This window comes from Saimiri boliviensis, chromosome 6 (genome assembly GCF_048565385.1).
Source record: "Saimiri boliviensis isolate mSaiBol1 chromosome 6, mSaiBol1.pri, whole genome shotgun sequence".
NCBI lineage: Eukaryota > Metazoa > Chordata > Mammalia > Primates > Cebidae > Saimiri > Saimiri boliviensis.
The window spans coordinates 121350327-121363057 of record NC_133454.1 but is presented as its reverse complement, the minus strand read 5'-3'; the positions used below and the strand labels follow the sequence as shown (position 1 = coordinate 121363057).

General features: G+C 50.3%; 1 protein-coding gene across 5 annotated transcripts in view; it reads right to left on the bottom strand.

Annotated features, from left to right (window-relative positions):
• Positions 1-1347: 1347 nt before the first annotated feature.
• Positions 1348-12731, bottom strand: part of INCENP (inner centromere protein) — a 30497-nt gene continuing 19113 nt past the window's right edge. For 2 of the 5 annotated variants that reach the window (XM_010335572.3, XM_074401594.1), the window contains 8 exons: positions 10340-10449; positions 10142-10262; positions 9662-9796; positions 8776-8990; positions 7112-7190; positions 6802-6909; positions 5426-5576; positions 1348-3893 (listed from right to left, as the gene is read on the bottom strand). In XM_010335572.3, the coding sequence (XP_010333874.1) occupies positions 3679-3893; positions 5426-5576; positions 6802-6909; positions 7112-7190; positions 8776-8990; positions 9662-9796; positions 10142-10262; positions 10340-10449 (1134 nt within the window). In that variant the 3' untranslated portion in view covers positions 1348-3678. The remainder of the gene's footprint in view (positions 3894-5425; positions 5577-6801; positions 6910-7111; positions 7191-8775; positions 8991-9661; positions 9797-10141; positions 10263-10339; positions 10450-12731) is intronic. The other 3 variants (XM_074401593.1, XM_003920220.4, XM_074401595.1) reach the window with 3 other exon arrangements.

Sequence of the window (12731 nt, the reverse complement as noted above, 5' to 3'; positions counted from 1 at the left end):
CCTGGGCAAGAGTGAGACCCTGTCTCGAAAAAAAGAAAAGAAAAGAAAGTACAATCCTTTTTATGTAACTTGTTGGACTTGACAAAACTGAGTATTCTTTCCTCTTGTATTTCCTGTGAGTGTGCGCAGAATTAGGATTATTTCCCTAAGTATGTGGCAACATTTACCACTAAAGCTACCTATGCCTAGTTTTCTTTGTGAGAACACATCTTTCATAGAGCTACGTAGGTTTTCTATTTCTTCCTGAGTAAACTAATTTGTATCTTTCAAGGAATCTACATTCATTACATCTAAAAATTATCAAATTACTAGAAGTTGTTCATAATAGTCTCATTGTTTTAGTATCTGTAGAATCTGCAGTGAAGCTACCTAATTCCTGACATTGGTAATTTATCTTTTCTCCTGATCAATCTAAATAGGACTTTTCTTGAGCTTCTCAAAGAATCAGCTTTTGATTAATTAATTATCTTTATTTTCTCTTGTCTGATTTCTGCTCTATTTGTATGATTTCCCCTTTTCTGTGTACACTTTTGATTTGCTCTTCTTTTTCTAGCTTTTTAAAGTTGAAGTGTCTTAAAGTGGTCATTGATTTGAAACATTTTTTTCTAACACAGGCATTGAGCCCCATAAATTCCCCTCAGTACTGCGGTTACTTGCATCACGGGATACAAAGTCGACAGAAACGTCAACTGTATTTCTATACACCAGCAACGGACAAGAAGAAACCAAAAATCAGAAAAACATTAGCATTTACAACAGCTCCAAGAAGATAAATAGTTGTAAATCTAAGAAAATATGTATAGGATCTGTATGCTGAAACTATAAACTGCTGAAGAAACTAAACGGGCAAATAAATGGACACATCATGTTCATGGATTAAAACATGATCACTAATATGTGAATTCTCCCCAAACTTATCTATAGATTTAATGCAATCGTAATCGAACTCCCAGCAGGACTTTGTTTTTTTTGAGATGGACTTATGCTCTTGTTGCCCAGGCTGGAGTGCAATGGCGCAATCTTGGCTCACTCCAACCTCAGCCTCCTGGGTTCAAGTAATTCTCCTGCCTCAGCCTCCTGAGTAGCTGGGATTACAGGCATATGCCACCACGCCTGGCTAATTTTGTATTTTTAGTAGAGATGGGATTTCTCCATGTTGGTCACGCTGGTCTTGAACTCCCGACCTCCGGTGATCTGCCCACCCTGGCCTCCCAAAGTGCTGGAATTATAGGTGTAAGCCACCACGCCCAGCCCTCGCAGGATTTTTGTACCTAAGCTGATCACAAAATTTAAATGGAAAGGTATTTATATAATAGTCAAAATAATTTTAAGAGGAAAAATAAAATTGGAAGAATTGTATTACCAGATTTTAATACTTACTACAAAGCTATAGTCATCTTGACTTCTGTGATATTGACAATAAGGAGAGATGCACAGCTCAGTGGGAGAAAATGAAACAACCTCGGATAGACCCACCCCAATATGGCTGACTCGTGACAAAACACAAAAGAAATTCAGCAGAGAAAGCACAGTCTTTCCAACAAATGGTGCTGGAACAACTAGACATTCATCCATATGCTCCTAAACACAAACCTCATACTTTTAAAAAAGTTAACTCAAAATAGATCACAAATCTAAATGTAACATGTAAAATAAAACATTTAGAAGAAAACAGGAGAATTAGGACTTAGGACTAGACAATGGTTTCTTAGACAGGACAAAAAAAAAACACTGTTTTTCAAAATTTCATTAATTGGACTTCATCAAATTAAAATTTTTGTTCTGTGAAAAGCACTGGTAACTAAACAAAAAGACAAGCTGGGCCAGGCATGGCAGCTCATGCCTACGATCTCAGCACTCTGGGAGGCCGAGGCAGAAGGATCACTTCAGGCCAGGATTTCGAGACCAGCCTGGCCAATGTAGCAAGACCCCATCTCTATTAAAAAAAAAGTTTAAAGACAAGCTGCAGACTGGGAGAAAATACTGCAAAGCACTCATCGGACAACATACTTGTATTCATAATATGTAAAGATCCTTAAACCCAACAGTAATATAGCAATCCACTTTTAAGATAAAAGACTTGAAGACTCTTCACCAAAGATATACAGATGACAGAAATGCACATGAAAAGATGTTCACCATCAGCCATCAGGGAAATGCAAATTAAAGCCATGATGAGATATCAGTACACACCTATTAGACTGGCTAAAATAAGAAACAGACAATACCAAGTGAGAGTAAAGATGCAGACCAACTGAAAGTACCCTTCTGCTGAATAACAACTTTTTCTTAAACACACTATATAAAGATGCTTTAAGTGATGTTTTGATATTGTAGTTTTGCACAGACACACTTGCCAATTTACTCAATACAAGTGTCTAGTCAGAGAACATGGGGAAGAAACTTGAATTGCACAAGATATCTAAATGAACCATACGATACTTTCCTCGGCATGGATAGAAGCTTCTTGACTTCCATCTATTGTGTCCACTGTTTCCTCGTTTTTAAAAGTACTCTTGGATTTAGGCTTTATTTTTGTCCTTAAGCAGAAGTTGGCAAATTTCTGTAAAATTTCAAATAGCAAACATTTTCAGCTTTATAGGGACATGGGCCTCTGCTGTACAACTTAGCTGCCCTTGAAACAGAGCAACTGGAGACAAGATAGGAAATGGGCATTTCCATTGCATGCATTCCAATAAATCTTTAAAGAACACACCGTGGCTCGATTTGGCCAGAGTCTGGCAACCCAGGGCTAGAGTAGCAGATGTACGCATTCAGGAGGCAGCAGGCCGCTCACAGGTGGAACCACAGCCAGCTTTCATTGGCGCTAAGCATTTAATTCGCAGCTGCCTGGCTTTGCTGGGGAAATATATCACAGTTGGCAAGCACTGTCCCAAGGTGGTCCCAAGGGATACCCCTTCACTCCTTAGACCTCATGCTTCACCAGCACATAGATTTTGTCAAGTCCATTTGCCACCTGTGCAGCAAGGGTGGAGCCTGAGGAATAGACAGGGTAAGGGACTAAGTGGCAGGGCTGTGCCCAGACCCAGGTCTTTCCCAATGAACAAGCTCCCCTTTACAAACAAGGAGCACCCCAAAAAACAGGAAGGCACTCCACCTGCCCCATCGTGACAGTAACCGAAGTGTTCCTTGGCTTATCCAGGCGGCGGAACCACCCACTGCAGTAGCATCTCCGAGGGTGGGAGCCTGCACCCAGTGACCCTGAGGCGCCGCAGGTGACGAAACAGAACCTCGCTCCTCCAGCCCACTGGTGGCCCAAGACACACAGCTACAGGGCCAGGGCTGAGGCTCCCAGTCTTCACGGTACCAACAGCAGGCTTGAAGGAATATACTTTATTAATCTACCTCCCAAACAGTAAAATGCCAGAGACTAAAATGCTAACATTCAGCTAAATTATAACAACTATTTACAGAGCACTGCCTGTGAGCCACGTGGGGCTGGGCCCGGTTCTCCCCTAACCACCCACCCAGCCCATCCTCCAAACAGGCCTGGGGCCACCTGCCACCTGCAGCAGAAACACCCAGCAGAGAGGACATTTATATACACCCGGCCAAGCCCTCCATGATGACATGCCAAGGAGGGCACCAGACCAAGACAGAGACAGACAGAGAGACACAGACAGGAGGTGAGGTTGCCAAGAAGGACACAGGACAGACTCAGTACTTCTTCAGGCTGTAGGCCAGGCTGCTGGGGACCCTGGCACCCTGCAGGGGTGGTGAGTTCCAGACGGCGGAGCTGGTGCGCTTATGATAGCGGGGCTTGCTCTTCTTGAAGATATCCTCCAAGTCCAGCGGGAGAATGGCTCCAAAGAGCTCCAGAAGGTTCGGCGGGTGGTAGTACTGGTTAATGATGGCCTGGCTGAGCGGGGTGCCTGCAGGATACCACAGACCAATTACTGCCTTGAGGCTCCCCATGAACCTCCTTATCCCCTGCCCCCCACAGAGCCATGTCACCCTCTCCAACCTCCCTACAGAGCTCTCTCACCCTCTTCAGCCCTGCCCCTGCCTGTACCACCATCAAACCCAGAGAAGGCTCGTTTCACATCCTTACTACCGTCCTCTGGCAGCTTAACCTGCACAAAGTCCTCGAGAGCTCACGTGAGCCAGGCACCCCTTGAACCTGGCCCGCCCACCACCTGGGAGGCAGGTTCTTTATTCTTCCATTCAGCAGATCTGCCCAAACGCATACAGCCAATCATGGCGAAGCCTGTGTTTGAAGACAAACCCAGCCCCAGAGCTTCAGCACAGATTGCCATCCTCGACCACCTTGGCCAGCTGCTTCTCATCGACCCTACAGGCCCCGGTACAGTGCTGAGGGGGCCTCCGGGCAGTGGATGTGGGAGGGCACAGTCCTGGCAACAGGGCTGAGGAAGACCCAGGGGATCAGGAGGCCAGACACGCACCCAGCACTTGCTCAGCACTGCATGCGGCTCTAAGGGCTCACCGTGAGCTCACTCAGGTCACCCTACATAGAACTCCTCAGCCGGGTCTCGTCATCGCCCTCCTTTCACAGACGAGGAAACTGTTTAAGTAAGCTGTTCAAAGTCAGCTCTCATTAGGTGGCTTTGTAAGCAATCTGGCTCCTGCTTGCTGCCATCTCCCACATGACTTAACACCAGGGGTTAAGAGGCTTAAGGTACATGCCAGTTACTGCAGGGTTCAGATGAGATGAAACTCACAAAAACAAGTTTCTGTAGAGGGTCTACCAGCTATGGGACTCCAGGCCCTTCGCTCTGGAGCATCTGCGTCCCTCCCTGACTTCCAGCTCAACAAACGCTGCAAGACACTTATGGTACCCACTGGCCGCATCCACTCCAGCAGCACCAAGTTCTAGCACCGACCCTGCTCACTCAAGCTGGCCTTGCACTCAGGCCTGAGGCATTGCAGTCACACTCATCACCTTCTTGTTTCATGCTGGGACCTGTAAACTCCGGGTCAAATCCTGCTCAAGTGCCTCGCACCCTCCTCAGGGCCTTTCCTGCCTGCCCAGCTGGCTGGAAACCCAAGGCTCCAGCTTGGTGCTCTTCCCCATTCTAGCTCTGCCTCTGCCCCAGGAGGCTTACTTGGGTCCAAGCCTCTTCAGCCTTGCTGGATGGGACTCTAAGGAGGGGCCCAGTACAAGTCAAAACACCCAGTAGCATGCCCAAAGCCAGTGCAATTTCATATATTTGTTGACAACAAAGGAACCCAACCTCATAGGTCTGGTCCTTGGATAAGCACAATGAACACGAGGTGCTCCATTCTCCCCCAGGCACATGCATGCCCAAAGCTAGAGCCTTGAGCCGCCAGCTCAGGCACACAGCAGCCTCCCAACACCGAAGCAGCCAACCCACTACTTCCAGGGCCCTCAAGGTGAAGACCGGTGAGGGCCTGAGTCTCCCAGGGAGCTCTGGGCTTTGCTCACCTCGGGCCCAGGTGGGGATGGGTTTCCGGGGATGGGCCTCATCATCGGTGGAGTCGTCGCTATTCAGATCCATCCCGTAGTTATCTGGGTTGATCTTGGGGGGGGCCCTGTGCCCTTGCGGAGTCATCTGATATGAGGTACAAGCTGGAGACTGGAAAAACAAAGGCGGCCGTCAGCTCCCTCCACTGCACTCCTGCCTCTCACCCCCAAGGAGCTCTGGGGCCCTGCTCACCTCCTCCCATGTCACAGGAGAAATAAAAGGTGCAGGGTCACCTTTTTAGGGCAGCGGTGGAGACAGAATCTTGCTATCACCCAGGCTGGAGTGCAGTGGTGTGATCTCAGATCACTGCAACCTCCGCCTCCCAGGTTCAAGTGACTCTCATGTCTCAGCCTCCCCATGTAGCTGGATTACAAGTGTGCACCACCACACCCGGCTAATTTTTTGTATGTTTAGTAGAGATGGGGTTTCACTGTTGGCCAGGCTGGTCTCAAACTCCCGACCTCAAGTAATCTACCCACCGTGGCCTCCCAAAGTGGTGGGATTACAGGCATGAACCACTGCACCCAGCCTACTTTTTAATTTTAAAAAGTTGCAGAACACACACTACTCTCTATCTCCTTTTTTTCATGTTAAGGCGTATTGCAAGCTTTCTTCCAGGTCAGTGTGTGTAGATTCTGCCTGGGAACCACCCAGGAGACTCCAGGATCTGCAACTTAACCATCCATCATTGACAGATACCATACTAACTTCCAAGTCCTCAACATCTTAACTTTGCTGCAATGAAACCCTTCCTCACACTATGTTTTGTTTCTTAACAGCACTGAAGTGAAAATAGATCAAATGCTCATCAAGAGGAGCCGGCTGAATTCCAGCACAATTAAGGTACACAGTCATCAAAACTAAGAAATTTACCTGTGTTAAAATAGATGTCTACAACATACTAAGAGAAAAAAAAAAAAAAAAAAAAAAAAACATGGGGTGGGAGAGGGCTGGAAATCAAGCTGCCAAATGTGCTCACTTAAAATATATATCTGTATGGGTGAAAGAGAAAGAATATCTGTGTGTGTTAAAATGGTTACATAGGTAAAAATCTAGAAGGATATACAATTGGCTTAGTAGAGTTTTCTTGAGGGCCCTTTTTTTTTTTTATACTTTATACTCTTTTATAAAGTTTAGTTCCTTTTTATCTTCCCTCTCAACAAATTCTACTTTTAGAGTAACAAAGAACATCAAAAATAGTAAAAACAACTGGGCCAAGCGTATCAGTCCTCTTCCTTAGGGTCCTAACATAGCCTGTGCCTCCAGCTTCCGGGAAGAGAATAATCAAAGTGGGCCCCTCCACGTGAGGGCTTCTCCCCTGGGGCCCAGGCTACACCTGCACGTCCACAGTGACGTTTAAGACCTTGCTGGCCCCGGCTGCCTCCTTGGCTTTCTTCTCTTGCTCCTCCTGCAGCTGCCGCTCAGCCAGACGCTGCTGCTCTTCCTGGAATGCAGGTGGCAATGGGGTGTTAAGGAGTCTTCCCTTCCTTCCTCTCCTCCTCCCCTCCCTTCCTTCCCGTCCCCTTCTTTTCCTCTCTTTCCCCTCCCTTCTCCTCCCCTCCCTAGGCAGCCTCTGCCATTGGAGTCCAGACTAGCCTACAGCTCAGGGTAGACCCCAAGGGAGCCCACAACCCAGCTCCCCTCACCTTCTTCTTCTTCTCCTCCAGTTCCCTCTGCTGTCGCTCCTTCTGCAACCGCAGGGCCTTCTCCCGCTCCTGCTGCTCCCTGAGGACCCAGCAAGAGCCTGTTAGGACAGGAAACGGAGCCCCAGCCCTAGCCCTGTTCCCATCCCTGCTGGGGAAGCCAGGTCCAGCCAGCAGGACACGCCGTAGAAGGCAGGACTGCAGAACGGGTACCTGGCTTAGAACAAAGCTGTGTTTTGCTCCAGGGGCTAGAAAGGTACACATCAGAGAGGGCAAGGAACACAAGCTGGAGCCCAGCATTTGGTGCCCACTTTTCCGTGCAGCTGAAGTCTCTGAGCCTCATCACACTTTTACACAATGGGGACCATAACACATTTCCTCCAGGGTCAACACTAGAATCAAATGGGATAATCCACAATCCCCTAATTATCCTAACCCTCCAGGGCAGACAAAGGCTCCAAGCATGAACAGGGAAGGGGCCGTGGATGGGTTCTGGAGTCACCTCCACAACACACTTGCTCATGACTTTGAACAAGTCATTTAACCTCTCTGGACCTATTTCGCCCTGTATGAAGTGGAGCTGATAGCTCCCATGCCCCGTGGGCTTCCACTGAGGACTAAACAAGGAAACAGATGTAAAGCATGTAGCTTGGGTACCCAACAAAGCTGCCGACACTACGACTATCACACCGTCACCCTCAAAGCCCCTGCCCTGTCCAGCACCCTGCAATTCTAAAACCACATCAGCTGCCCCTTACACCTTCTCACCTTCCCAGACTCTGCCCAGAGGACCAAGGTCAGCTTTGTGCCCATCAGGCAGCCCTGACGCAGTGGAGCCCTCCTCTGGCTGTGACTCCTCACTTCTCTGATAAACCTGTAGCCACCCACAAAGATGGACACAGAAAAAAGTACTGCCCACTGTTTCCCAGGAAGTGGAGGCGAGAGAGCGAACACCTATGGGGCCCGCGTGTCTCACACACACGTGCTCTACTTCTGTGCACACAGACACAGGATCCCGAGTATCTCCTGACCAACACTGAGTGTGGCTTTTCCTCCTTGGCATACCCACAACTCTTAGAACAACTAGGCACAGGGCAGGCCCTGGACAAATGCCTGTAAAACTAAACATGGAACTCCTGTCTCTTGTACAGAGACCACTGCATCTGCAGAGCTGGAAGATCTCAGGGCTCCTGGGTCCACAGTTCCCAAGGCAGGGGAATAGTCTGCAAATATCAGTGGGGGGCAATCTGAGTTATTGTCCTCGCCAGGGGAGGTATATTCAGTGGGAACAGGCCAAACAACCTGCAATGTACCACAAAGATCTCTCCTGCCCAAAATGCCCATGGTGGCCCTGCTGAGAAATACCAGCTCATCCTCTGAGCACCCCACCCCTGCCAGTTACAAAAGACACTAAAGAAGTCAGTACATGCAGCTGGAGGCAAAACCAAGCCAAGCCCTGAGCGAGCCCATGCATCACTCCTTGAATCTCCCAAAGTCAATGGACAGTGTGTTCAGGTGGGCCACTAGCTGCAGGCATCTGGGCTTGGTGCCAAGGACAGGGCCTGCAAACCCCCACGTGCAGGTGAGCCTGTGTCCAGGCAGGGGCCAAACTGTCTCTCTTCCACACACACATGGAGGGCAGGCAGGCGGGCCAGCAGACCCCTTACCTCTCGGCCTGGAGCCGCTCCTGTTCCCGCCGCCGCTCCTGCTCCGCCAGCTGCCGCTCCTGCTCCCGCTGCTCCTGCTCCCGCCGCTCCCGCTCCCGCCGCTCCTGCTCACGCTGCTCTGCCAGCCGCTTAGCCTCGGCTGCCTTCCGTAGCCGCTCCAGCTCCTCTTCCTTCTTCTTCTGCAGCAGCTCTTGGTGCCGTCGCTCTTCCTCCTCCTGAAACGGAGAGCAAGGCCGGGTGCTGTGGCTGGGCCTGAGCCAGAAAGGGAGAACGGTGGCCCTGCTTGCCCGAAGCCCAGGTGTTCCTCGTATTAGTCCCCACCACTTGATTCGGTTGCTGGTTTTATATACATAACACACTTAGAACAGTGCCGAGCACACAGTCAAGAACTGACCTTAGTAACTAGTCACACGTAACCCCTAATGATGATTTGCCTTTTCTAGAGCCCTCAGACTGACTGGGAAGAGGCAAGCCCTTACTCTTAGATGGAACAGTCAGGGGATGGACCATAACAGCAATTGTGGAGAACATTTAGCAGGCATCGGACACTACTGACACTTCACGGACATTAACATGCTTAACCCTCACGGCTACTTGAAGATATGGAAGCAGAGAGGTCAAGTAGCCTGCACAAGGTCTCACAGCTAGTAAATGGCAGAGCCGAGATAGGCAGTCTGGCTCCAAGTACGAGCACTTAACCCTCAAACTACTGCTGCTACAGAAGATGACAGGCAGGTTCTGGTCACCATCCTCCCCCTGGAGGCTTCGGAGAAACCTCATTCTTGGCATGAAGCAACGGGAGTGCTCCATCAATCCGACAAGGCGGGGTGCGCCCAGTAGGGCCCCATGGTGCTGAGATAGTGCCCACCTCCTCCGTGAGGCCCACCTGCGCTCGCACCTGCTGCAGCCACCTGAGCCTACGCGCCTCCTCCTCCTGCTTCCTGCGCGCCTCCACCTCCTCCATCTTCTTGGCCGCTGCCTTTTTCTTGGCCTTCTCCTCCGCCAGTCTTTCCTCCTTGGCCTGCAAAGCCCACCCACACGTGCCCATTGGAGCACCCACATTCAGTCCTGTAGAGCGTGGCCCAGAACTCTGCGTGACAGGCCCCGCCTGCCCCTGCACACCTGGCTTGTTCCCACCACCCAGGGAGAGGACCCCAGAAGCCGGTCCTGCCTGAGTGTCAGACCCGACTCAAAGGGCTGCCAGGGAAACCCAGAGCGGGGAGCGTCAGCCCCCCACGGGCCTCAGGGTGAACTGCAGGGCCCGTGGAGCAGACAGGAGATGGGTATAGGGGTACAGTGACAAATCTGCAATTTCCTGAGGGGTCTGGTCATGACCGCCCCCACCCTCCGCCATCCAGACTCGCACCTTCTCAGTCTTCTCGTCAATCTGAGCAAACTTCTGCTCAATCTGCTTCTTCTTCTCCTCCTGCATCTGCTCTACCCGCTCTCGGGCCTGCAGCACCTTGCGGAGGCGTTCCTCACGCTTCCTGCGGGGCACAGGACAGTCACGGGGAGCCCCGCCAAGGCTGGGGCAGGCCAAGGTCTAGGGAGCCAGGCCACTTACAGCTTCACCTCCTCCAGCCGCCGCCGCTTGTCCTCCTCCACCTTCTGCCTACGCAGCTGCTCAGCCTCCTCCTTCCGCCGAAGGTTCTCCAGGCGCTGCCTCTCCTTCTCCTGGGGTGGGTGGAGCAAGGCAGACAGGGCATGAGCAAGGACAACCCCCTTGCCCATGCGCACAGTCCCCAGCAGCCTGCAGCCACGTGGGCGGCAGCATCAGAATGCTTCTTAGGCAGAGGTAGCCCCAATGTGCCCCCATCGGCACCCAGGCCAAGGCCCACAGCTGCCATCTTTCCTCCCAGGAGCACTCCACTGCCTTACAAAAGCCTGAGCCACAGGGCCCTCAGCTGAGGCCTGTACAGCACAAAAGTCATGCTCCAAATAGGATTTATGTGCCGACAACTACATAAACCGTGCACTGAAGAAGAGAATGAAGGATGAGCTTGGAAGGGTGAGGAGCACAAAGACAGCTCTCAAAGTCAGTGAATGTTCTAGTAAGGGGTGGTGCAGACGCAGGCGTAACTTCCTACTATTATGATGTATAACATCCATACTACATACACATTTTCTTTGGTTGGTGTATATTAAGCTATTTCGTAAGAGTTGAAAAAAAGTAAAAGGAAATATTGCCAAACGCTAACAGAGGTTACTATAGTCTAGTGAGATGGATTAGGGATGATATTAATTTTCGTTTATTTTCCACACTTCCTGTGACATGGCTATGCTCCTTTTTTGCTTCTTTTCTTGAGACAGAATCTCCATCACCCAGGCTGGAGTACAATGGTGTGGTCTTGCCTCACTGCAACCTCCACCTCCTGGGTTCAAGCGATTCTTTGGCCTCAGCCTCCCAAGTAGCTGGAACTGCAGGCACCCACCACCACGCCCAGGTAATTTTTGTATTTTTAGTAGAGGCAGGGTTTCACTATGTTGGCCAGGCTGGTCCTGAACTCCTGACCTCAAGGGAAGGGATTGCCCATCTCGGCCTCCCAAAGTGCTGGGATTACAGGCATAAGCTACCATGCCAGGCTGGCTATTTTTTTTTTTTTTTCTTTTTTTGAGATAGAGCTTCACTCTTATTGCCCAGGCTGGAGTACAATGGCACCATCTCGGCTCATGGGCACCTCCACCTCCCGGGTTCAAGTGATTCTCCTGCTTCAGCCTCCTGAGTAGCTAGGATTACAGGCACGTATCACCACGTCCAGCTAATTTTGTATTTTTAATAGAGACAAGGTTTCCCATATTGATCAGGCTTGTCTAGAACTCCTGACCTCAGCTGATCCGCCTGCCTCGGCCTCCCAAAGTGTTGGGATTATAGGCATGAGCCACCGCACCTGGCTGACATTCATTTTTAAAGCAACTTTTTTTTTTTTTTTGAGATGGAGTCTTGCTTTGTCACCCAGGCTAGACTGTAGTGGCACGATCTCAGCTCACTGCAACCTCTGCCTCCCAGGTTCAGGCAATTCTCTGCCTCAGTCTCCCAAGTAGCTTGGACTACACGCCACCATGCTTGGCTAATTTTTTTGTATTTTTAGTAGAGATGGGTTTTCACCATCTTGGCCAGATTGGTCTTAAACTCCTGACCTTGTGATCTGCCCGCCTTGGCCTCCCAAAGTGCTGGGACTAAAGGCATGAGCCACCACGCCCAGCCCTAAAGCAGCTTTTAAAAAGTGTTCTCTGAAAAGCTGATCGATGCTGGCATACCCTCCTGGGCAGACACAGAAAGCCCCAGGGGCACAGCCACAGCAAAGGGCAGCCCGCAGGGATGGGCTGGGGCTCTAAGCCCTCCCTGGTCAAGGACAAGGACAACTGGTGCTTTCCCCTTGAACAGTCGGGAGCTGGGTGGAGGCTGCGACCCAGACTGAAGCCCCACACTCATCACCCAACCTGGCTCCCAGCAGACTCCCACCTCTGGGCACAGTGTCTGATAGCTGCCCCCTTTTCCTGTACTGGTTACTATAGATTTCTCCTTGGCTTCTGACCCCAAATGAAGGAGCACTCCCACCTAGAAATCTGGCACCAAGATAATACTATCCTCCTAAAGATGGAGAGCAGGGGCCCAGTAACAGGTAACATGGAGTAGACGCCACCGCTCTCCCACTGAACGCAGCTACAAAACCTGGACAGAAGGCAAGGAGCGGCTGCTTGAGGCCTCTGAAAACTAAAGAGGAGCTGGCAGCTGGGGAAGACTCAACTTGGAAGCAACAGCCAAACAGCAGTGAGTTCACCATTGTTCCTCCAGCCTAACTCAACATAGCCTGAAACTCCAAAGGAGTCACTGGGGTGCATGCAGAAAGAATTCCAGGATAAGCCCTCTAGTCCTCAGTAGTGGAAAAGGGGTATCTAACACTAAGAGAAGGCAGAAACCCCATTTCTGACTTTTCTCTTTTCTTCTTTCCCTT